This window comes from Dermacentor variabilis, chromosome 4 (genome assembly GCF_050947875.1).
Source record: "Dermacentor variabilis isolate Ectoservices chromosome 4, ASM5094787v1, whole genome shotgun sequence".
Lineage (NCBI taxonomy): Eukaryota > Metazoa > Arthropoda > Arachnida > Ixodida > Ixodidae > Dermacentor > Dermacentor variabilis.
The window spans coordinates 169,148,595-169,174,126 of record NC_134571.1 but is presented as its reverse complement, the minus strand read 5'-3'; the positions used below and the strand labels follow the sequence as shown (position 1 = coordinate 169,174,126).

General features: G+C 47.4%; 1 protein-coding gene across 1 annotated transcript in view; it reads left to right on the top strand.

The window, feature by feature from the left end:
• The window catches only part of LOC142578410 (tissue factor pathway inhibitor-like), a 50,071-nt gene that overhangs the window by 6,423 nt on the left and 18,116 nt on the right, over nucleotides 1–25,532 (top strand). The window contains exons 4-5 of the mRNA XM_075687799.1: nucleotides 544–648; nucleotides 2,625–2,651. Coding sequence (XP_075543914.1) covers nucleotides 544–648; nucleotides 2,625–2,651 — 132 coding nt within the window. The remainder of the gene's footprint in view (nucleotides 1–543; nucleotides 649–2,624; nucleotides 2,652–25,532) is intronic.

Below are 25,532 nucleotides of genomic sequence, written 5' to 3'. Positions count from 1 at the left end.
CTGGCGGTAGACGGCAGCTCGGTATGCCTCGCGCCCTATCGGACTAAGCGGAGTTTGCTAGCCTGCACGCATGCACTGTGAGTGGTTTTCACGGTGGGGAAGGAGCTGCCAGTTTGTGCTGCCCTGTAGGGAATACGGCTGAGCACTTTAGCAAGGGGGTATGGTCGGAGAGAAAGAGAAGGAAGGTTGGGATGGCTTTCCGCTACAGAGATCACTGGTTCGATCACGGCCGTGGTGTCACATCTCTATAGCAGCGAATTGAGACAACGCTCGTTGAGCTTATGTATTGGTAAGCGTTAATGAACCGCAGCTGGCAAAAATGATTGCGGAGGCGCTCGCTATGGCGTGCCTCAGAATGACATCGTGGTTTTGACACGTAGAACCCCTAAACTTAATTTTAGCTTCTACATGATAAATAAAACACTTTTGCACATACACACTAAGTAGAACGTATGCAGGACGACTTTAGGAGTGCGTCGGACTAATTTATTCTGATTGCGCATGCAATCATTTTCTATCATTGTGCATTTCGCTCTGCTGCAGGAGAAGGCGGTCGAAACCCGTGCTACCTCTGCATGGGAACCTGTTTCCTGCTGACCGCCTTGTTGGTCGTGCTCACCGGCGTCGTCGTGCACTTCGTCAGGCCCAGTAAGTGCGTGCGTGCACAGAAATATGCAGCCCGATGCCACTGCATATACACAAGGAAGGTGTCGGTGCCTATACGACCAATAAGAAATGAGGCATTTACATGCGATAATCTAGGCCTTTCTTGCCTAATTAGTTATATTTAAGGCTTAGAAATGCGCGCGCAAACGTCCATCCCAGCACACTCTATAGTTTTAAACGCCCCAACCTAGTGGAGCGTGTGACTTTCTTTTTTGGGAGGTTAAAGCTTGAGCAATAGGTGACATCAAAAACACGTCCTACAACAAATGCGTGAGACCAATGATGGGTTCCCCCACCAAAAGTCAGCGCAGCGAAAATGTACTGAACCCATCGCGTGTTAAATTTCAAATGTTCTACGCCATAGTATTTTCCGAAGCACCATATTAAACGGCTCTCAAGTGCACACAGCATCGTGCGTGCTAACTTCACGTCTTAGAATAAAACACACACCGATGCTCGCGCATGAAAGTACGTTTCCTGGAATTAGTCCACGCCTCTACGAACTGCTACACTGTTCACTATGTGCAGCTCGTATTTCCGAGCGAACTTTGGCGATGCATGCGCAAATCTGAGCACTTCTGTTTCTTTAGAGTGTGTTAGTGAACTACTGCATGCCGCAATGCAACATTGAGTGACTGGGGAACTGCTGAAAACCATACAATATTCTATCTTTTTTTCCCACATTGCAGACAAGGTGTCTATCTGTTGCACTCGTTGCGTTCTACAGCAACATTATTTTCCCTACTGGACCCGCTACGCTGACTCAGTGGCTGTGGCACTGACCTTGCCCTGACAGGACCTTGCCCTGGCGCTGGCTCAGGGCAAGGTCACGTGGCCGATCTCGCACCCTCGGCGGCCGCTTTTTGATGGGGGAGAAGCGCAAAAACGCCAGTCTAGTTACCTTTAAGTGCAATCTGGAAGTTTTGTACTGCGGCGTGCCTCAATATCAGATCGTGGTTCTGACACGTACTACAAGGGCTTTTTTATAGTGTGTTTTGGACTAGGACAATCGAAGGATTATCGAAGGATAATCGAAGGACAATCGCGCTAGGTCAGTGTTCCAAGCGATGCCCCACCCGCGATATCAGCAGGATCAGCCGGCTGTGGGCTGAGGGCTATAAGACAGCAACATAATCTACTGTAAGGAATCGCTGCATTATGCCACCGGCCCTGTGTTCGTTTAGTAATAACGAGCACTGGCTGGCAAGTCACCTGCATCCAGTAAAATATGATGAAAACACAGGATATTTAACACTCATGAAAAAGAAAAAATCTATGGCCGCACCTAAGCAATTCTTGTAGCGTGTAAATGCGAGAGCATTATTTGTCGCTGAGTTATGTCCTTCAGTTTAGTGTTGCCGGGAAATGATGCTGCGTTTAGTGCGGCTGCGTTGAACATGCGTCCTGAATGAAGCCTCCTACGACGAGCATCGACCTGCTGCAGCGTAGAGCCAAAGGCCGATTCCCTGTACACTAACACTTCCGCGTTCAAGAGAGTGATTTGGCGCAACGCATGCGCACGGGCAACCACGAGTCCCGTTTGGACGAACTGTGCAGCTCCACATTTTTTTCAGTGCGCACCGAAACAGTCTCCGAGCTCGACGGGTCGTGCATGATCTCCTGGATTGTCGTACATAAGGCGACGCCCGCACCAACACTGTCGGTTTGCTGAGCGGCGCACACGAATGGGTATCACATGACCTGTCTCTTGTCATCCGGGCTCATCCGTGTTTCCGTGAGACAAATTATGTCGCCTCTGTTAACTGTCACATAGTGTGCCACGTCACGCATGTGTTGCGGTAGAAAACACACTGTTTAGATAAATGAAGGTGACGTAATTTGAGTACCGTTTTTCTGCCACGGCTCTTTGGTGGGGCGGGGTCGCGAAAGGAACTCCGTAATGCCCTCGTATTAAAGATTCTAAATGCAGCTTTCAATTTCTTTTTCTCCCTCTCTAGGTCTGCGGATCAATGGCACGGCCGCTGGTAAGCACCACGGAGAGAAAGTGTGGGTGACTGGGCGACATATTTCTTGAGGCCGCATAAATACAAGTACAGCACAGGAGGGCGCACGCAAGCACCATATTATGATTCCCACGTTGACTGCAAGAGAGAGAAGCGCCTTGGTCACAGCGAGCTTTTCGTACGATGTTAACTTATACCGTACTGTACTGTAGAATCCCAATTTATGGTCTTCCTCTCGCGTGTAAATCGTAAAGCGTCGCCTGCTACCTGACTAATATGCAAGAATCTAATATGAACTATAAACGCGCTGCGCAACTTGCGCAACAAAAGACAAAAAAAGAGAGGACAGGACACAGCACAGACTCCGAACCTTAGTTCATGAAGCGACATGTAGCAAGCCTTTATACAGGGAACCTAATCACGCACGCCACCGGGACAACCCGTATGCGCAAAACCTGGACAATCAAATCACCACCACAGATACGGAGTGAGCACACTATATTCCACGAGCTAAAATACGGCAGAAAAAAGCTCATCCGCAAGGCCTTTTTCAGAGACATCAACAGCAAAACCGAAATAAAATATTAACAAAGACCACAGAGTACGCAGTAAAAACCAAAACAAAAGAGGCTCAAGGCTTTTAAGAAGCGCCTTGAGGGTAGCTTTTTTTCTGCTGTACTACATTTTTTTTTGTCAATGAAACATAGTCTGCACATTACGTGTTTGTGGTGGCCATTTCATCGTCCAGGTTGTGCGCATTCGGGTGGCGCATCTGATCAGGTTGTTTTTATATAAGTTTTTGGGTCGTTTCATGAAGTGAAGTTGTGCGTAGTCTGCGCTCTGTCCTGTTCTCCTTTTTTTTTTACTTTTCTTGTGCAACTTGCGCAACATGTTTATAATTGAATTATGAACAAGCTGGTCCGAAACAAAGTATTATTGCTAATATATGAGCAGTCTCGTTTTGTATAGGTTCTCATGAGATCGCATAATGCCATAGCTTCACGCAGACCCTTGCTTTCTATTTGCCCTACCGTAAGACGCAAACAGTGACGCCCCTCGCGGGCGTCCTCAAGGCGCGTGACAGTTACACTGCTCGGGGCCTATGTTTCAGTTTTTTTAGGTGAAAGTGGGCGGAATTTATGACGCCGCACAAATTTGCAATGTCGCCTTCTAGCACGTGTATAGCCGGCTCTAAGCTCATCGCATGACATTTCGTGCACGAGTCCTTATCTGGAAATGAGGTTGAACAGCGCGAATAAAACAAGTACACAGGAAACAAATACAACAGACAAGCGCTGACTGGCAACTGGAAGTTTACTTGAAGTTCTCCAGCCATTTTATACCCTTTTCAGCATAGGCATGCGTACACCAGCTGCAAAAACATCTGCAAATCAGCAACATCATCATTATTCATCCAAAAAAGCTATTTCTTTAGCCGACAAGAGAAGAGAAGGAGCACTTACACATTTATCTCCTTCCTTTCTAGAGTAATAATCCTCTATTATTTCCTTTTCCCTCTTACCTTTTCCTTTTCGTCTAACTTTCAGTTAAAAGAGATTCCCTATATTTCATAAATGCTTCCGTAATTGTTGCAGCGAAACATTTTAAAATATATGCATCCGTCAGAAATGCCATATCGAGGAAGTCTCTTTATTCTAAATTTGTTTTTTGCTGTAGAATGCATTCGAAAGAACTTTGTAATAAATTTATAAAAGGTAACGTCTGTGTAGACGGAGAAACAGCCGTCGCCGCAGCTTGGTTGCCAGAGTGCTGCCTGTGCTATGTACTGGTGCCGAGTTGAATTATGAAACATCACGTCTTTAAAGTTTCAGATTAAAAGGAAGCCTTACGTTTGGTGCCATTCGGATTCCTATATTACAATTCAAGTGAAACGTAGGAACGCTGAATTCGATACCCGCCGTGGTTGCTTCGTGGCTGTGGTGTTGGGCTGCTAAGAACGACGTCCGGGATAGAATCCCGGCCGCGGCGGCCGCATTTAGATTGAGGCGAAATGCGAAAACGGCCGTGTACTTAGATTTAGGTGCACGTTAAAGTACCCCAAGTGGTCCGAATTTCCGCCGTCCCCCATATATTTCTTCTATAACTGCGTTTTCTGCAGATGTGTGAAAGAAAGAAAGCGGATTTCGACTTACTCTGGGACGCACAATTTTTCTTTAGGCCCTCAATACATTCATAAAAAGTGCCGAAGCTTGCCGCACTTAAAAGAGTAGCAGTTTCGCCCGAAAGGCGACGCATTGATTGCGACAGGAAATTATTAGACAGTTGTACGAAGTAAGGATAATAGTTCTATGGGCACTATAAACTTGTAAACATTCGCTAACTAACTAAATGAACAAGCATTGTGTAAAGCAATGAAGGGCGGTAGTTGGTGAACGTTCAGGATTATATTGCGCTTAGTGTTACACTGACGATTTTAAGCGAAGGGCAGGACGTGGACGTACGTAGCGCAACGTACGTACGTCCACGTCCTGTCCTTCACTTTAAAAAATTTAATTATGGGGCTTTACGTGCTAAAACCACTTTTTGAGTATGAGGCATGCCGTAGTGGAGGACTCCGGAAATTTCGACCACCTGGGGTTCTTTAACGTGCACCCAAATCTAAGCACACGGGTGTTTTCGCCCTCATTGAAATGCGGCCGCCGTGGCCGGGATTCGATCCCGCGACCTCGTCCTCTGCAGCCCAACGCCATAGCCACTGAGCTACCACGGCGGGTTCCACTTCAAATCGTCAGTGTAACACTAAGCGCGATATAATCACGAAGCATGGTGTGACGAGCGAATAGGCGCTCATAAGCACATCTTATAAGATGATCGGGGACACACGCTGCGAAAAAGCTGGTCTAAGGAAAAGCAGAAACAGCATAGTTAGGTTTGTAATAGCACACCCAAGACAAGGACAACAGAAGGAATAAAATGACGACACTGTTGTCCTTGTCTTGGGTGCGCTGTTACAAACCTTACCATGAATCCCAACCAACTGGCCCAACTTCCCGTTCTGGAGCAGAAACAGCAGCGAGCGAATCTCCTTTCGTGCTGCCTTTCGTTTCAACGCGAACTAGGGGGCGAGAACACGGCGCACACGATGCCATTGGCACTAGGCTACCTATGCTCTGAACCCACCACAGATTTCTTTCAAGTAGGGCCCACGTGGCCGCGCTCAGCTGCGCCATACGCAGCAGCAGCCAGGGTAGAGCGCCCCCCCCCTTCCTCCTCTCCCCGCTGCCTTGCGAGCGATGGAACACGGGATGCTTCCTGCTCTTTAGCGCATACTAGATCAAACCACGAGCCTTCACGGCTCAACTTCGTAGGCTCTCACTCAGACCAACAGCACGCGACGCGCGGCCGCGATGTTATCGCACTTGGAATTGATAAGGAACATCACGGCGACGGCGAGAATGTGCCTGGAGTGTACTATCGCAATAAAAATTGCCAAAGTTTCGAAATCACAAACTCCTGCAACTCTAGCAGATCTCGATGTAACATATATTCCATAAACGGCTCCGCCTGCTTAAGCATCTCAAGTAGACGAATACTCGTATATGGGATAGCAGCCTACGTGAAATCACTATAGTGTTAACGAAACTTTTGAAGAGGACTTTCTCAAGTATGTTGCTTGTTTCATAGTTTTTCGGCTTTAGAGGCCCCAGTAGGGGTGGTTTGGGAAACTTGAATATCGTACTTTACTGCAAGGCTGAAAAAAAAAGGTTTAACTTACTGTTTCAATATGAAAAAAAGGATTGACATATTTACCGATTCTTGTAAAAAACTGCTGACCTGAAAAAGAAAGAGTCCTGCTTTAAGTTGGTAGATTTTAGAGTTCTTCTTTAACTGCAACAACACTCATGAAATTCAATGTATTCGTTGCTGAGCAATCCGACGTCACCGTTCTCGCGCATTTAGGAGCACGTGAGGTAGAGCTTCATCCTAAACTTTTCGTTTCATTGTTAGTCGGCTTCATGTCGTTATTAAGTTGCTACTCTGAGTGCGCTAAACTCGCTCCCGCCATTCCTATACGCTAAATCAATGCTCGTGAAATTACCGCGGCGGCGGCGTGTAAAAGATATGTTGTAAGTACGCTGTTAAAGTAGTTGCCACTGAAATTCCACGCGAATAAAGCAGAAGGATAGTTTGCAGGGCGAGTTGATATTCCATTTAAAGGAAAGCAGCATGAAAACGTTCTTTACGAAGGCGAGGACGATGGACGCAGCGCTGACTATCAACAGAAGTTTTACTGAAATCAAACAAGTACATATGCACTGAACAAGCACTTAGCCACAAAACAAAGTTAATAAACGAAAGGCAAAAGGAACAAGCCTTCGGACACGACTGCATGTCAACGCGTCTATTGGCAACTCCAGAATCCGTTACTCAGGCTTGCAACACTACAAATAAATATGGCTACGACATCCAGGTTCACGGCGGTTCTTTCGCTTGTGCCTTGTTCAAGTTTCCCGCTTGTGGCGTAGAATCAAGGTGTTTCGTCGAAATCGAAGGGGTTCTTGTTGCCAATTTGAACGCTAGAAGTTTAGTAAACAAAATTAGAGATTTAGAATATATCCTGGCTAATTACGATCTCCATGTGCTTGCAATAACGGAAACGTGGCTGCGGCCCGAAATACAAGACCAAGAGCTCGTACCACCTAATTACAAAATCTTACGAAGAGACCGCGATGCTCGTGGGGGCGGAGTTGCCATTGTATTCAAGGCCGATATTGACTGTGCGCAAATTACTGGCATTCCAACACATGAAAGCATCTGGTGTGAAATTAAGCTAGATAAAACAAGGATAATTCTTGGAACTGTTTATAGACCGCCTAAATCTCCCATTTCCTATCTTGAAGATATGCAGCTTTACTTAGAAAGCCTTAAAAAGAGCAGCTGTCGCATAATCATTGCTGGTGATTTCAACTTACCAGGGATTGATTGGTCCACGCTTAGCACTCAGCCTCGCGAAGATGTCCATTGCGAACTACTTCTAGAAATAGCTTTCAGTAAGGATTTACAACAGCTAGTTCATGAGTGCACATGCGTAGTTGGGAAATCAAGATCTGTATTAGACTTGGTGTTCCTAGACGGGCGATTTGAAGACTACGACGTATCGGTTGAAACCGGCCTCTCGGATCATAAGCTAGTTTATGTGGAGATAAAAGTCTACCGCTGTATACCCGAAGGCTGGTAGTACTACGCATGTTCTGTGCTTCGATAGAGCCGATGACGCAAGCATTATTGATCATCTTTCGCTGTGTTTTGATGAATTCACTTCAACGGATGACGTCAATGCGATGTGGATTGCGTTTAAACATATCGTCTTTTACTGCGTAAACAGATTTGTGCCAACTCGGAAGAAGAAAATAAATAAACGGAACCCGTGGATAACCCGCGAAATTATACATTTAAAGCGGAAAATTAACCGTGAGAGACAGAAGTCAAACAAAGATCATAATAAAATTTCGGCGCTAAGCTCTATATTGCGCACAAATATGGCTGCTGCTAAAGCAAATTACTATGACGTGACATTAACTAATTTTATGAAGCACGATCCGCACCGTTTTTGACGCCATTTGTCGCATAATAACGAAGCTCCAAGTGTGATTGTCGCTAATGACGAACTTGTGTCGGACAACTCGCGTATGGCAGTATGTTTTAATGATTTTTTTCAACCTGTCTTTACTGACCCTTCTGCAGATGGCCTTTCTCCCCTCTCTCTAGAATCCCCGTACACATCACCAATGCCTAATATTCAGGTTTCGCATGAAGGCATTGCAGCTCTTTTGCTTAAAATTAACGATAAGAAATCTGTAGGTCCAGACGGCATACCAAATGCCTTTCTGCGCAGATATGCGGAATGGGTAGCGCACTATCTAGAGATCATTTTTAGTTCTTCGCTGAAACAAAAACGGGTCCCAGATGACTGGCTGGTCGCAAAAGTGGTTCCGGTTCACAAGTCTGGTGAAAGGCAACATATTGGAAACTATCGGCCAATTTCACTCACGTGTGTATGCTGCAAGCTACTTGAACACATAGTTTCAAAGTCAATCTACACCTACCTTGAAGACAAGAAAGCTTTTTTTCCCAACCAGCACGGGTTTCGACAGCACCTTTCGACTGTCACACAGTTGATAGAAACGATCAACGATTTTTCAGCTTCCTTGAACAATAGAAAGCAGGTCGACGCTATATTTTTAGATTACTCGAAGGCTTTCGATCTGGTTGTACATAATGAATTAATGAAAAAACTGATGGAAATGCATATAAATTATGATGTTATGTGGATCCGCTCATATCTTACAGATCGGACACAATATGTTGAAATAAATGGTAACAAATCTAACCAATTAAAAATAACCTCAGACGTTCCACAGGGATCCGTTTTAGGACCACTTCTTTTTCTAGTTTACATAAATGATATTGCTCGTTACATAAGTAACGACATAACCATCCGGTTATTTGCAGACGATTGTTTATTCTATCATGAAATCAATAACCAAAACGATCAGGCGTCACTTAGTCAAGCCCTTAAAGCTGTAGAAGTCTGGGCCGCAAAAAGTAAAACGAAAATTAACGAATCTAAATCAGTCATGCTCAGAGTTACAAACAAAACAAAGCATGTTATTGAGTGTAATTATGAGATGAACTCAACAATTCTTACCGAAGCTGAAACGATAAAATACCTAGGTTTAACAATTTCGAAAGACTTAAGTTGTAAATCACGCATAGACAGAATTTATGGAGCTGCAGAAAAAAAGTTATGGTTTCTTCGCCGAAAATTAAAGCTAGCAACGACACCCGTCAAACTACTTGCATATTTAACTTACATTAGGCCAACGTTAGAGTATGCCAGTGTCATTTGGGATCCGTTTCAATCCGGAATTATAAACCGCATTGAGAAGATACAGAGAAAATCTGCGAGGTTCATTCTTTCCCGGTATTATCGTACTGACTCTGTTTCCGAAATGCTTCGGTTGCTTGATTTGCCTCCACTGGCTCAACGGCGGAAGTTAGCTCGACTTTAATTTCCTTTTTTGTTATCAAAAGGCCACTTCAATATTGAAACCACGCCCTATCTTGCTCCCAGGCAGGCTAGAAACGTCAGATCAAGCAATCATTGCATGTTCTCAATTCCAAAAGCATATCTGGACATGTACGCGTATTCATTTTTTCCGCGAACGATTGGGGAATGGAACAGTTTGCCGGCGTCTGTTTTGCAGTCGAGTAGCATTAAAATCTTCGAGGAACACGTTAAAAACCTTTTATGAAATTTAATCTTAGTGGTGCCATGCAAACATTGTCACACTATTCTAGAAATACATACAATAGTCTTTCTTTTATGCTGCTTCCAATATCACTGTCACAATGTTAGAAACATGTGTTTCTTAGTCAAACTATTGTATTTGTATTTCATTATTTGTTTCGCATCGCATTTCCAACATTCATTGCTTCATGTCCTATTTTCGTTTGTAAAGTGTTTACCTTTTTTACGCCATGTGCATACCAGCTGTACCCACCCTGTTACGGCCAAGACGGCCAACAGTATTTGAAAATAAAATAAAATAAATAAAAATAATAGCTCAACTTGATTGGTCTAAAATTTTCAGTGACGAAACGGCGGAAGTTTTTTACCTGTGATTGGAAACGTCTGGCGTGCCTGACTAGTTGCATCAGTATTGTGTTTTTTTTATAGACAAAGAGCCTTTCAAGCGAGCCGGAGGTAAAAAAAAAGGAAAGAGTTTCTTCGTAATCTGCGTCCGAAAGGTGCAAGGACTTGCTAGCGGGGTTTCTCCACTGCTAAAAGTAGGATACTTGACTGTTTTCAATGTTCATCGGCAACTCCACACTATGAATCGCGTTGCAGTACATCAACATCCAATAATATTGTTACAAGCACGGGGAAAAGGGGTTTATTTAGGCGTGCGAGGGCAGGAACGGCAGGCTACGAAGAACAGGAATGGCCGCTGCACAGTCTTCGTTCTCCTCTTCCCCTCTCTTCTTGATCCCCGCGTCCCTTTGACGCGCTTGGACGTAACATACCTCCCCTCGCAGACAAAGCCCCCTGGGCGAGTCAACTAGCTTGTCGTGGCGTACATGATTTCAACCGTGCGACATGCGCGACTTGTGTCCTAGCAGAACGTCTACCAGTGTTCGTGAGGCGCGCGAGAGTATAGTTCACTTCGCTGACTTTGTCGATGACAACATACGGTCCATCGTAGTTTGCCAGCAGCTTTTGACACAAACCGCGCTTCCTTGTGGGAGTCCAAAGCCAAACGAGATCACCAGGGTGATATGTAACAGGCCGATGTCGTGCGTCGTAGCGGGCTTTGGAGTTTTCTTGTGATGCCAAAGTCCGCAGACGCGCAAGTCGCCGAGCCTCTTCAGCGAGGCATAGCGTATCGGCGACCGTAGGATTTTCGTGGTGGTAAAAGGGGAGGACAGTGTCGAGCGTATACTGGGGCGGCCGAGCATATAGAAGGAAGAAGGGGCTGTAGCCGGTTGTCTCGTGCTTGGCGGTGTTGTAGGCGTAAGTAATAAACGGTAAAACTTCATCCCAATTCTTGTGATCGGACGCAACATACATGGAAAGCATATTGGTGATTGTTCGGTTAGTGCGCTCAGTGAGGCCATTCGTTTGCGGATGATACGGCGTCGAGTGCCGGAGGTGCGAGTTACATAAACGCACCAGCTCTTCCACGATATCCGCCGTGAATTGACGTCCCCGGTCGCTTATGATAACACCAGGCGGTCCATGTCGTAGAACAATAGCGTGAAGTAAGAAAAGCGACACTTCGGTGGCAGTTGCTGATGGTATAGCCGCCGTCTCGCAATAGCGTGTGAAATAGTCGGCGCAGACAATTATCCAGCGGTTCCCCTTAGATGACTTTGGAAAAGGGCCTAACAGATCAATTCCAACTTGCCGAAAGGGTGAGCTGGAAGGCGGCACAGGTTGAAGGAGACCAGATGGGGCAGTGGTTGGGCGTTTCCGACGTTGGCACTGTATGCAGCTGGCGACATAAAACTCAACCGAATGTCGCATCCGGGGCCAGTAAAAGCGTTCTTGAATGCGATAAAGTGTGCGCACAGTGCCTAAGTGACCGGAGGTAGGGTCATCGTGCATAGCCTGAAGGATTGCTGGCCGGAGACGCTCCGGCACCACTAGAAGGAAGCGTGCACCCGTGCTTGAGTAGTTCTTTTTGTACAGGAGCCCGTCACGTACACAGTAGCTGCTTGTTGCACTTGAATGGGCAGAAGTAAAGAGTGGCTCCAATTTAGTGTCTGTCCGTTGTTCTGCTTTGAATGCATCGATATCTGGAAAAGCGGGTGTCACAGCAGCGACGAGATGATCAAAATCGTCTGCGTCGCAGTCCGTCGTGGCAAGCGGCATACGGGAAAGGCAGTCTGCGTCAGCGTGTTTTCGGCCACTCTTGTAGGAAACAGTGAAGTTATATTCCTGCAACCTCAAAGCCCAGCGCGCAAGGCGACCACAAGGGTCGCGAAGGTTCACGAGCCAGCACAGGGAATGGTGGTCTGTGACGACTTGGAATGGGCGTCCGTACAAGTACGAGCGAAATCGCTGAACCGCAAAGATTACAGCGAGGCATTCTTGTTCTGTCACCGTGTAGTTGCGTTCAGGTTTGCTTAATGAGCGACTTGCATAAGCAATCACGTGCTGACGGTCGTCATAGCGTTGGACCAAGACGGCACCCAGACCAACGCCACTAGCATCTGTGTGGATTTCTGTTGGCGCAGTAGGATTAAAGTGGCGAAGGATAGGTCGGGAGGTTAACAGGAACTTCAGCTGACGAAATGCAGAATCGCACTCGGGTGTCCACTCAAACCGTGCGTCTTTATGTAGCAGATTTGTCAGAGGATAAGCGACGTCAGCAAAACCAGGAATAAATCGGCGAAAGTAAGAGCAAAGACCCAAAAAACTACGAAGTTGCTTCACTGACTGCGGTGCACTGAATGCCTCGACAGCTGCCGTCTTGAGGGGATCAGGCCGGATACCGTCTTTGTCAACAAGATGTCCCAGCACAAGTGTTTGACGGTCACCAAAGTTACATTTCTTGGAGTTCAGAACCAGGCCAGCGTTTTTGATGCAGTCGAGGACAATATCCAGGCGCGTATTGTGCTCATTGAATGTGCGCCCAAATATAACAACGTCGTCAAGATAGCACATACAGATGTTCCACTTTAACCCACGTAGAATGGTGTCCATGAACATTTCAAAGGTTGCTGGAGCGTTGCACAACCCAAATGGCATCACATTGAATTCGAATAATCCATCCGGGGTTATGAAGGCTGTTTTCTCCTTGTCTGCCGGGTGTATCGGGATTTGCCAATATCCTGAGCGCAGGTCCACTGAAGAAAAATAAGAGGCCGAATGCAGGCAATCAATTGCATCATCAATCCGGGGCAGGGGGTAGACATCCTTCTTAGTCACGGCGTTTAATCTTCGATAATCGACGCAAAATCTCCAGTTACCGTCTTTCTTTCTGACAAGTATGACCGGAGCTGCCCAAGGACTCGAGGGCTCTTGTATTATTCCATTTTTCATCATGTCATTCACTTGTTCCCCGATTATCTTCCGCTCGTTAGGCGACACGCGATAAGGCTTTTGCCTGATCGGGCGCGCAGATCCCGTATCGATAGTATGGCGTGTTCGTGACTCGGGGATCGAGAACGCTTTGTCCGGCTGCGCAAAGTCAAACACTGACAGATGCTTAGAAAGCGTATCCACCAAGGTATGGCGCTCCCTTGTGCTGAGTGACTTGTTTATCATAGACAGAAGCTTTTTGTCTGAGACGTGGCGAAGGTCAGCAGGTTCACACGGCCGATCTGTTAGTACGGCTACGGACGAAGACGTGTATTCTGTAAAGTAGGCGAGTTTCAAGCCGTCTGGAAGCAGGATGGGTTCTGCCGAGCAGTTGGCCGTCCACAAGCCAGCACGCCCGTTGCCGATGGATACCACACAATGAGGGACAAAAACGTTCTTCTTCATACAATTGAGATGCATTGGCTCTACGGAGGCATCAAAACTGTCTGGAACTTCACCGCGACACACAACCGGCACGCACACAGAGGTGGACGCAGGCACAACAGTATCTGCAGACACACAAAGTTCACCTTGACGGCAAGTCTCCTGTAAGAGCCCGGACGAAACATGGCCATCGACGCAAACTTCCCCCGTGCGACAATCGACGGTCGCACCATACTGTCGCAAAAAGTCGATGCCCAAAATCACTTCGTGCGTCGATCGGGGAATAACTACAAACTCCGTCGCGAAAATTCCACCAGCCAAGGATACGTCAGCAGTGCACACACAAACAGGGCGCAACGACTCGCCGCTCACTCCACAAAACGTTGCAGCCTGGTCCCACCGAAATACAACTTTACGCCCCAACCGACCTTTAAAACCGAGACTCATTACGGATACAGTTGCTCCGGTATCCACTAAAGCCATTGTAGGAACACCATCCACAAGTACATGCACTTTGTTCTTAATCATAGCAACTGCGGGGGGCATTTCTGTCGATAGCACGTGTCGAGCGACCTCACCCCCATCGGCCGCGCTAGCTAGTTTTCCGGTTGTGAAGGCGAGGAGGAGCGGCGCACTGGCGATGGCGATTGACGTAAACGCGGTGCACGAGAAGTTGGCGGTGGCGTCAAACTCCTGTCAGATGCCGGCGAGCGGCTCCTGAAGCTTCTCTGCCAGTAATCGTTGCCAGGAGGGACGCCAGCTGACCAAGAGGTGGTGTACGGCTGTTGAGTTGTCCTCGTAGGAGGTGTGGGCCTTGTTGAAAATCCGGATCGACCATTCCACGTTGTTGGGCGACGATTGCAAAACCTCGCTATGTGGCCCGCGACACCGCATTGGAAACACACCGGCAGATGCCTTGAATTGCGATGTTCTTCCATGTAGTCGTGCATGTTGCTGTCGACTGCATAGACAGCAGGTGGGTGACATTCATCATGGCTAGGCATCGGCCGCCGGGAGGCCTGCGTGCGGCGTGGGTGTTGGCCGTAGTCATGACCTTGATAGCTCATGGTCCCTCTCGTTTGTGGGGTAGACCTATACTCCATGGTCGCTGAGTGAACCGTGGGTTGCCATGCGGTCGAAACGGCCGTGTTTCTCATCTCGTGTGGTGAGTACGCGCCAGTGATGCCGGGTGTGCAACGGTACATCTCTTCCTGATGGAGCAACTCTTCGCGAACAATCTGCCGTATAGTGGATGGAAGGTCAACACACGAGCTCGGGTCTACACTCGCCACCGTTGTGACATTAGCCAGGCGACCAAACTTCGGTATTATCCGTCGCATCTTCAACGTCTCAAAGGTCCTGCAGTGGCGAATGACGTCAGACACGGAGTCCAAGCTTTCCTTGCCGATCAAAAAATTGTAGACGTCTTCGGCTATTTCTTTCAACAAATGTCCCACCTTGTCATCTTCAGACATCTGAGAGTTGACTATTTTACACAATTTCAGCACTTCTTCGATATAAGTCGTACAGGTCTCGCCGGGAATCTGAGCTCTTTGCGAAAGCGTCTGTTCAGCGCGTTTCTTTTTTGCGCTAGAGTCCCCAAAACACGCTCTGAGCTCCTCGACGAAAAGCTCCCACGAAGTGAGCGTGTCTTCGTGATTCTCATACCAGACGAGCGCTGTGTCGGTAAGGGAAAACACAACATTGGACAACTGTGCGGTCGAGTTCCAACCGTTAGACCGGCTCACCCTTCGGTAGTTCGTGAGCCACTCGTCGACATCTTCTCCGGCTTTTCCTCCGAAAGTGAGTGGCACCCGGTAGTATTGCCACGGAACACCAGGTGTTGGCCTTGAAGCCGCGTCAGATCCTTCGGGAATCTGGCAGGCGTATTCAGGCATGGCAGGTGAGGGTGGCGGAAGTCCGGCAAGTCGACGGCTTCGGCGAAGTTGTCGCAGCGTAGGCTCCGTGATTACGAGGTTTACCCCGCACCGTCCACCAATTTGTTACAAGCACGGGGAAAAGGGGTTTATTTAGGCGTGCGAGGGCAGGAACGGCAGGCTACGAAGAACAGGAATGGCCGCTGCACAGTCTTCGTTCTCCTCTTCCCCTCTCTTCTTGATCCCCGCGTCCCTTTGACGCGCTTGGACGTAACAATATATAGGCATTAACGTTTGTCGTGCTTTCAGCAGGTAAATAGGGATATTGTGCACGGCTAGAACGAGGCTAAAAATTGTTCAGTGTGGCTTCGGATAACAACAAATGAGAGTTCCTTTTGAGAGTCGGGTTGAACCTTTTGCTCCGTAGTTAGCTGATTCGTGTGATAAGGTAGTCTGCGTCTGATTACTGGCACTTGTTCACGTTCGCAGTATGCAGTGGTTAAGGAAGGGTTCATGCTTGGTAACACAGCAGACATACGCCGCCCATACTAATTCTCAAACCCTGGTGGAACGTGAAAAGTAAATAGCATCGAATCAGACCAAGTTGTGTTCCTTCTAATATATTTCTGAAATTTATCGATGGTTTTCTTTTGAGCAATGGCGCTTGTATTGTATTAGTGTAAATGCATGGCTTAGAAACGAATCGAACCAGTTGTAATGAAAGTTGGCTTTGTAAGCAAACATTTTTTTGCTAGCAAAATTGGCAAGCTAGCGGCCATGTGGCCACGCCGAATGGTCCAAATCTGGAACAAGCGGTTGTTTCAATTGCTTCTAAATTTCTTGCGAGCAAATAAACTAACAACTCACCGCGCTGAATGGGCAAACAGCATCCTTTGCTTACACCAGTAAATTAAAGCATGATATGTGTCATGATCAACTTCAGACCTTCCGAGGTAGTTATCGCTCCTGCTACTGGTACCTGAGGACAAAAGTACATTATCGAGGATATTCCTGCTACTTAAGCCGTTACTGACTCTAATGCAGGGGTAGGAACTAAACTATATAAACCAAATGGAGCTTAAGCGTACATCCTTAATTTGTTGAAGCGCCTGCCTAAACAAGATACACTCCAGGATTTTAAATAATAGCGACATATTTAATATATATAAAAAGAAAGCAATGATATACTTGCCGGGAATAAATAAATGCTCCAGAGTGAAGTGTTTCGAACAAGCCACCATAGTGTCAGACGCCTTTTACAGCGTAAACTCTGATTGGCTCATTCCAGTCGCCGTGTTAGGTTGTCAGTGCAGCCCGCCGCCGCCGCCGCTGCCGCCGGTGCCTGTCACAGTTATCGCCGAGAACGAGAAAAAAAAACCGCGCCGGGGTCAAACCCAGGCCTGCTGCGCGGGTGTCATCTACTCTACCAGTGAGCCAAGCCAGCGCTTGCTAGCTTGCAGCAGAAACATGTCCTATAAAGGCGTCCTAGCGCGCGAGGAGACGCGTGATGCGACATGCGTGCCACATAGCGTCGATGCGCGCACCATCTGCGTTTCCTTACCATATTATTACACCAGGTGGCAAAATGTAGCAGTTGCATCATTAGCATCGTATCGTGCCACTTTTCATTGCGATGTGAGAAGCATGCCGCGTAGCGTCTGTGCGTGCGTCGTTTGTATTACAGCCGCATATTATTGCGCCAGGGGGTACCCCATGTGGCAGTTGCATAGGTAGCGGTACAGGGTAGATGGAGAAGTCTTGAGGAAGAGAAACAAGGTTATGGAGATATATAAAGTTGCTTTAACGGAGAACATGTACACTTGATTAAGTCAAGCAGGCTAGATGAATGTATTCCACCGCCCTGTTTGAAAGGGGATGCTAATAAATGACCATCATCTTCTGCTACTTCTTTAGTATCGTATCGTGCTACTAGTTCTAGACACGCGATACGACATGCGCGCCGCGTAGCGTCGACACATGCACACGTTGTATTGTAGTTGCGTATTATTGCACCAGGTGTGCGCGCCATATTGCATTTGCATAGGTAGTGGTACAAGGTGGATAGAGAAGGCTTTAAGAAGAAAAACAAGATTAAGGAGATGTATTCAAGAATGCTAGAATGAAAAGCATGTATAGCATACCTGATTAAATCAGGCAGGCTGGGTGACTCTTTCTCACTGTAGCGCTTCATAGAGAATGACAATAAAATCCTCATTAGCATTGTATCATGCCATTTGTCACACAATGTGATAGGCGCGCCGCGTAGCGTCGATACATGCAAACCTTGGATGAATTAGCGTTGTATTCCACCAGGTGTCCCGAGATTCGCAGTTGCTTGTAGCAGTTGCATGCTGCATGTAGCTGCACCTCTTAACTAATGCAGGTGGGTGACTATTTGTCACCGACCATTTTAAGTGGAATGCCAGTAAATCTTCATCAACAGCGCCGTGTCGTACCACGGGTCAAGCGATGTGACACCAGCGCCACGTAGTCTCGTTGCCTTTGTTTACTCTGGTGGCGCCTCCTTATGGCGCCTCCTTTCAATGTACGAAAGAAGCCAATCGTAGAGCCACGTGGCTGCAACTAAGCAAAGTCGGGCACAGCATACCGCTGTGCAGAGAGAAGCACAAGCCGCAGCTCACCGTCGATGCCGGGTGGACAGTTCAGATGGTTCTGGTTAACGAGCGCGAAGATACTTCGTCGCGAAGTCCTTCTAGCGCCTCCTGCCGAAAATGTAGCTACTATGGAGCAATCTTCCAGCTTACGCTGCGGCTGCTGCATGTGCCGCCCAGGCCTTTTACTTTTTCCCAATGCGTAAGTTTCTTATCGATGTCGCTCTCCGTTGCTCGTTGTCTGCTACTTTCAGGAAACGATGAAATCACGAAGTGCTCTCTTTACACAGCCATGACACGCCCATAATGGAGCACCGCAAAATTCTTTCGACACATTCGTTTTCGTATCCTTTTCGGGCTTGTGCGTGGTGGCATCGCGTAGGATTTGAGAAATACGAGGCAACGTTGCATCCGGCTCTGTTATGGGCGAACTTTCGGCTGAACCTCGATCGACTGGTTCTCAGCACGGCCACTAAAGGGCGGGCGTTCACTTGGTGTCGCGACTTTCAGTAGAGATGAAACATGTTCGCATGTCGATGGTGGTAGAAGTGTCGACACTTTCGTCATGGCTAACGCACTCACCAGATCGCAATGTGAGGAGCTAATGCAACTGGTTGCAGACGAATAGTCTGGTGACGCCATTGCGAACTTCTAGGAGGGCCAAGGGCCGCGGGGGACATTTGCGGCCACTTAACATGACAAAAACGTGAAAAGTGCGCTTGTATGAGTAACAGTGTTGCAGGACTGCGTGGCAAGGGCAGATGAATGCTATTTAATTGAGATGGTTTCCTCAACGAATCCTTTATCACCACCTTTCTCAGCATGAAGAAATGGGGTATTGCAAAGTGCAGCAAATTCCGCTACAGCACAGGAACGACTGATGTTGGCGGTATTAGGGGATAGGAAGTCCCAACCTATAATAAGGCCGTCGGATTAAAAACACAACACCTGAATCTCAACGACGCATAGTATAACAACGAAAACACTGGCACTGCACGTGCCTGCAGGCGTGATACAGTCTATGGAGGCAGTGTGTACTGAAACTTTCGACAATGGTGCCCTAACTTCTTGTAGGAAGCGGCAACGCTTGGCAGCAATGACAGAAACTGCTGCACCAGAGTAGGCGACAGCGAGTGCAGCATCGCCGTCCACGTGTACCACGATCACATTAATCGTAAAGAACAGAAGCCTTGGTCTTTTCATGGACCACGCAGTTGGTGCCTCATGAACAGCGGTGATGAGTTTTCTGGCTCGAGCATAGAACGACGGTGAAACATTCTACGAAACCAAGTGGCGGTCAGCAGGGAGTCGGCGGTCTGAGTACGGGGATGCATGGCCATGGTACAGGCCTGCATAGGACAATAGGTACGGTGAAACGCGCAAATTAGGCTGAAAAATTTGCCAATAGGACGTCACGCTACGACGGCAGAATCATGCGACGTGGACATGTAAACCACATGCGAAACGGATTAGTTGGTTGTCGGGATTGCGCTATTGTCGTGTGGCAGATGGGCACCTTGGCTGATTGAAGCGGAGAGCTCGACGTTGAGGTGAAACTGTCGCGAACAGCAAGAAAATCTCAGGTCATGGCCGTGCAGTATCCCCGGCATAGGTGAGTGGCACAGAGGATGGGTGCGCATTTACCTCCGCGTCGGCGGAGGCTCGCGGGGACAAAACAGAGCTTCGCAAGCTTGCTCCTGTATCACCTGCCGAAGGCGTGGAAGCAGAGGCGGTGGCAGCTGCCCAGAAGAGGAAAGCGACAAGGTGCCGACAGACCTTCATGCGGACGAACTCTTTTTTTTTTCGGGTTAGCATAGGACCCAAAGTCAGGAGCGGACTTTGGGTCCGCTCCTGACACAGATGGGAGCGGACACAGATGGGAGTGGCGTATAAAGATGCTACCTGCGGAGCTCGTCAAAGCTTTGACAAAGCTAGCTGGCCTCAGCAACACTGACAGAGTTCCAGACAAGTATATGAAGGACATCACGTAAAATCCCTTTCATGGTCTGGCGTACCTTGTCCGCCCGCGTGAATGTCGAGTTAACGCGTCTACAGAGGTCGACGATGACCTTTATGTAGCTGGTGAACACCTCACCGGTTTGCTGAGTCCAGCTACGCAGGCGTTGTTCTGCGCGAAGCTTGCGCACGGCAGGTCGTACAAAGACTTTAGTGAAGCTTGACTTCAAGCCAGCCCATGTGCGAAGATGGCATTCGTGGTTCTAAAGCCGCAGGTTGCCGACACCCGGTCAATGACCGATGGCGTTGTTGAGTTTCATGGTGTCGTCCCGATTGGTGTGGGTGCTGGCTCTTTCATACTGTCGCGTTGTAGGTAAGCTCATGAATACATTATGGAAAACTGCGAATCTCGAAATTAACACCTCATGGGGCAGACCTATGCTCAGAAAAACAACTTGGGATTGCTCAATGAACCTTCCAACGTAATCGCTGGTTTTCGCTAGCACGGTTAAAGAAAAGTTTTTCTTTCGCCTCCTTGGTGCTCGCGTAATTTCTAGAAAGCGCACCAATATACGCGTCGCTCGCAGAATTTGATTACACCAGGGTTGAAGTCAACACACATAATAGATAGAAGCGTTGATAACATTTGAGAAACCTACGATACAGAAAGGCGTGTCTTGCGCTGAGCGACAGCCTTTAACATTTGTTTGCCGGTAAAATGCATCAACGAGATAACGAGAAATAAGCATGCATGGAAATGCACCCCTCTTAAAAAGCAATGTCCGGACGCTGTAAACATAACACGAGAGCAAAAAACAACAAAATGGCAGCTACTAAAGAAAAGTAACAAAACGACAAAGAAACAATGTCCGAAAGTTCGTTAGCACTAGCAGAACGGCTTTAGGCGCACAACACGGATCATTTCAGGTCGTGAGCAGCGCCGCTGTGACTGTGAAATGGCATCTGGAACGGCTTCATAATCCAATACACCAACGGATCATGTTGTAGGGTCCGAAATAACGCCACAAAAGTTTCTCACTAAGCCATCGTCAGCGTATTGCGGTCCAAGCTCGAAACACGTTCACCATGCTGGTATTCTACGTAGCGTCGTCAAAGGTTCTAATGTCGGCTGTCCGTCCTTTGCTGCGTTTTGATGAACTGGCGGACGAGCTGTCAGGCTTCTTCAGAGCGCTCGACATAGGCGGCGACGTTGGGGTTGTCCTCGTCGATGACTCGCGGCACTACAGCATCGACTGTCGTCACCAGTTTCCTTTCATAAACCACCTAGAATGGAATCATCTGGGATTTATCTTGCACTGCCATGTTGAAAGCGAAGGTCGCGCACGGAAGGACGGTGTCCCACGTCTTGCGCTCGACGTCGACGCACATTGCTAACATATAGCGAGCTTTTTGCTCAGGCATTCCGTTAGACCATTCGTCTGGGGGCCGGGGGTGGGGGGGGGGGGGGTAGGCTCTTGTCCTCCGGTGACTTGTGTTGCTTTATTATCAGATAGTTTGAGCCAGCTCATCTGTTAAAACCGTTCATCTGTCAATGATGTGGACTTCTGGCAAACCATGTCGAAGCAGGATGTTCTCGGCGAAGGATTTCGCCGCTTCAGCCGCATTTTACCTTTGGGCAGGGCTTGGGTTTCGGCCTAGCAGGTAGGTCGTTGGCGACGACGACAACCCATTTATTTCCGTATGTTGACGTTGGAAAGAGCCCCAAAACGTCCATACCGATCTACCGAAGTGGTCGGCGCGGAGGCTCGATTGGCTGTAGTAATCCCGCTGGCCTCGTCAGTTCTGTCTTGCGCCGCTGGCACTCTCGGCACGTCTTGACCTAATGAACAAAATCAGAATTCAGGTGTCGTCAGCAACACATCTCTTGAATTTTCCCGAGCGTATCAGAGAACCAAAGGTGCACTGCCACTTGGTCATCAACAAGGGCCTGTAGAACATCTGGGCGCATTGCTGAATGCACAACGAAAAGGTGTTGCGGACTGATGAGCAGTATCCCTTTACAGGACCGTTGTTTTACAACAAGAACGAAGACAATTCGCGCTGAAATGCCTCATGGGTAAAGTCAGTCTTCCCTTCCAAGAGCTCGGTAAGGCTTCCTAGGTCCGGGTCTGCTCGCTGCTCAGTAGCGCAGTCGTCGATTTTATTGTTCCTAGGAAGGAGTCATCGTCCTGGTAGTCTTGTCGCGGTGGATCAGTAGTTGTGCGGGACAGGAAATAGGCATCAGAATGTTTCCGTCCGGACTTTTATATTACGGTGATGTCGGAATCTGGCAGTCAGAGGTTCCACCGTGCAAAATGGACTGAAGAGTCATTCAAAGAGACAGACAACCGCTCGGAACATGAAAACAGATAACCCCGTTGATGTGGTGATTCGTTATCGTAATAGCTAGCTAAAACAAGCTGTTTTTCTCATTAAACGTGTACTTATGTTTTTAATTCATCGCTAAATGTCACGAAAAATTACCTTTCGTGCCCCGCGCGCCAAGAACATCAAGCTTCATAAAAGGTCAATCACGTGACCTACTACTAGTGTACGCGGTTGCTGGTCTTTATATTAGAACTGAAATGTAGCACACTTTTCATTATCATCAGTTTTTCCTGACTTACAATGTGCAGATAAGCCTTGGTTGGTCATCATCATCACCATCATCGGCCTGGTTACGTCCACTGCAGGGCAAAGGCCTCTCCCATACTTCTCCAACAACCCCGGTCATGCACTAATTGTGGCCATGCCGTGCCTGCAAACTTCTTAATCTCATCCGCCCACCTAACTTTCTGCCGCCCCCTGCTACGCTTCCCTTCCCTTGGGATCCACTCCGTAACCCTAATGACCATCGGTTATCTTCCCTCCTCATTACATGTCCTGCCCATGCCCATTTCTTTTTCTTGATTTCAACTAAGATTCCATTAACTCGCGTTTGTTCCCTCACCCAATCTGCCCTTTTCTTATCCCTTAACGTTACACCTATCATTCTTTTATCCATAGCTCGTTGCGTCGTCCTCAATTTGAGTAGAACCCTTTTCGTAAGCCTCCAGGTTTCTGCCCCGTAGGTGAGTACTGGTAAGACACAGCTATTATACACTTTTCTCTTCAGCGATAATGGGAACCTGCTGTTCATGATCTGAGAATGCCTGCCAAACGCACCCCAGCCCATTCTTATTCTTCTGATTATTTCCGTTTCATGATCCGTATCCGCCGTCACTACCTGCCCTAAGTAGACGTATTCCCTTACGACTTCCAGTGCCTCGCTGCCTATTGTAAATTGCTGTTCTCTTCTGAGACTGTTAAACGTTAGTTTTCTGCAGAATAATTTTTAGACCCACTCTTCTGATTTGCCTCTCCAGGTCAGTGAGCATGCATTGCAATTGGTCCCCTGAGTTACTAAGCAAGGCAATATCATCAGCGAATCGCAAGTTACTAAGTTATTCTCCATTAACTTTTATCCCCAATTCTTCCCAATCCAGGTCTCTGAATACCTCCTGTAAACACGCTGTGAATAGCATTGGAGAGATCGTATCTCCCTGCCTGACGCCTTTCTTTATTGGGATTTTGTTGCTTTCTTTATGGAGGACTATGGTGGCTGTGGAGCCGCTATAGATATCTTTCAATATTTTTACATACGGCTCGTCTACACCCCGATTCCGTAATGCCTCCATGCCTGCTGAGGTTTCGACAGAATCAAACACTTTCTCGTAATCAATGAAAGCTATACATAAGGGTTGGTTATATTCTGCACATTTCTCTATCACCTGATTCATAGTGTGAATATGATCTCTTGTTGAGTAGCCTTTACGGAATCCTGCCTGATCCTTCGCTTGACAGAAGTCTAAGGTGTTCCTGATTCTATTTGCGGTTACCTTAGTAAATACTTTGTAGGCAACGGACAGTAAGCTGATCGGTCTATAATTTTTCAAGTCTTTGGCGTCCCCTTTCTTATGTATTAGGATTATGTAAGCGTTCTTCCAAGATTCCGGTACGCTCGAGGTCATGAGGCATTGCGTATACAGGGTGGCCAGATTCTCTAGAACAATCTGTCCACCATCCTTCAACAAATCTGCTGTTACCTGATCCTCGCGAGCTGCCTTCGTCTTTGCATATCTCCCAAGGCTTTCTTCACTTCTTTCGGCGTTACCTTTGGGATTTCGAATTCCTCTAGACTATTTTCTCTTCCATTATCGTCGTGGGTGCCACTGGTACTGTATAAATCTCTATAGAATTCCTCAGCCACTTGAACTATCTGATCCATATTAGTAATGATATTGCCGGCTTTGTCTCTTAACGCCTACATCTGATTCTTGCCAATTCCTAGTTTCTTCTTCACTCTTTTTAGTCTTCCTCCGTTCCTGAGAGCATGTTCAATTCTATCCATATTATACTTCCTTATATCAGCTGTCTTACGCTTGTTGATTAACTTCGAAAGTTCTACCAGTTCTATTCTAGCTGTAGGGTTAGAGGCTCTCATACATTGGCGTTTCTTGATCAGATCTTTCGTCTCCTGCGATAGTTTACTGGTATCCTGCCTAACGGAGTTACCACCGACTTCCATTGAACACTCCTTAATGATGCCCACAAGATCGTCGTTCATTGCTTCAACACTAAGGTCCTCTTCCTGAGTTAAAGCCGAATACCTGTTCTGTAACTTGATTTGGAGTTCCTCTATTTTCCCTCTTACCGCTAAATCATTGATTGGCTTCTTATGTACCAGTTTCTTCCGTTCCCTACTCAGCTCTAGGCTAACGCGAGTTCTCACCATCCTTTGGTCACTGCATCGCACCTGGCCGAACACGTCCACATCTTGCATGATGCCAGGGTTAGCGCAGAGTATGAATTGTATTTCATTTCTAGTCTCGCCGTTCGGGCTCCTCCACGTGCACTTTCGTCTATCCCGCTTGCGGAAGAAGGTATTCATTATCCGCATATTATTCTGTTCCGCAAACTCTACTAATAACTCTCCCCTGCTATTCCTAGTGCCTATGCCATATTCCCCCACTGCCTTGTCTCCAGCCTGCTTCTTGCCTACCTTGGCATTAAAGTCGCCCATTAGTATAGTGTATTTAGTTTTCACTCTACCCATCACCGATTCCACGTCTTCATAGAAGCTTTCGACTTCCTGGTCATCATGACTGGATGTAGGGGCGTAGACCTGTACAATCTTCATTTTGTACCTCTTATTAAGTTTCACAAGAACTGCCACCGTCTCGCTAATGCTATAGAATTCCTGTACTTTACCAGCTATATTCTTATTAATCAGGAATCCGACTCCTAGTTCTCGTCTCTCCGCTAAGCCCCGGTAGCACAGGACGTGCCCGCTTTTTAGCACTGTATATGCTTCTTTTGGCGTCCTAACTTCACTGAGCCCTATTATATCCCATTTACTGCCCTCTAATTCCTCCAACAGCTCTGCTATACTCGCCTCACTAGATAATGTTCGAGCGTTAAACGT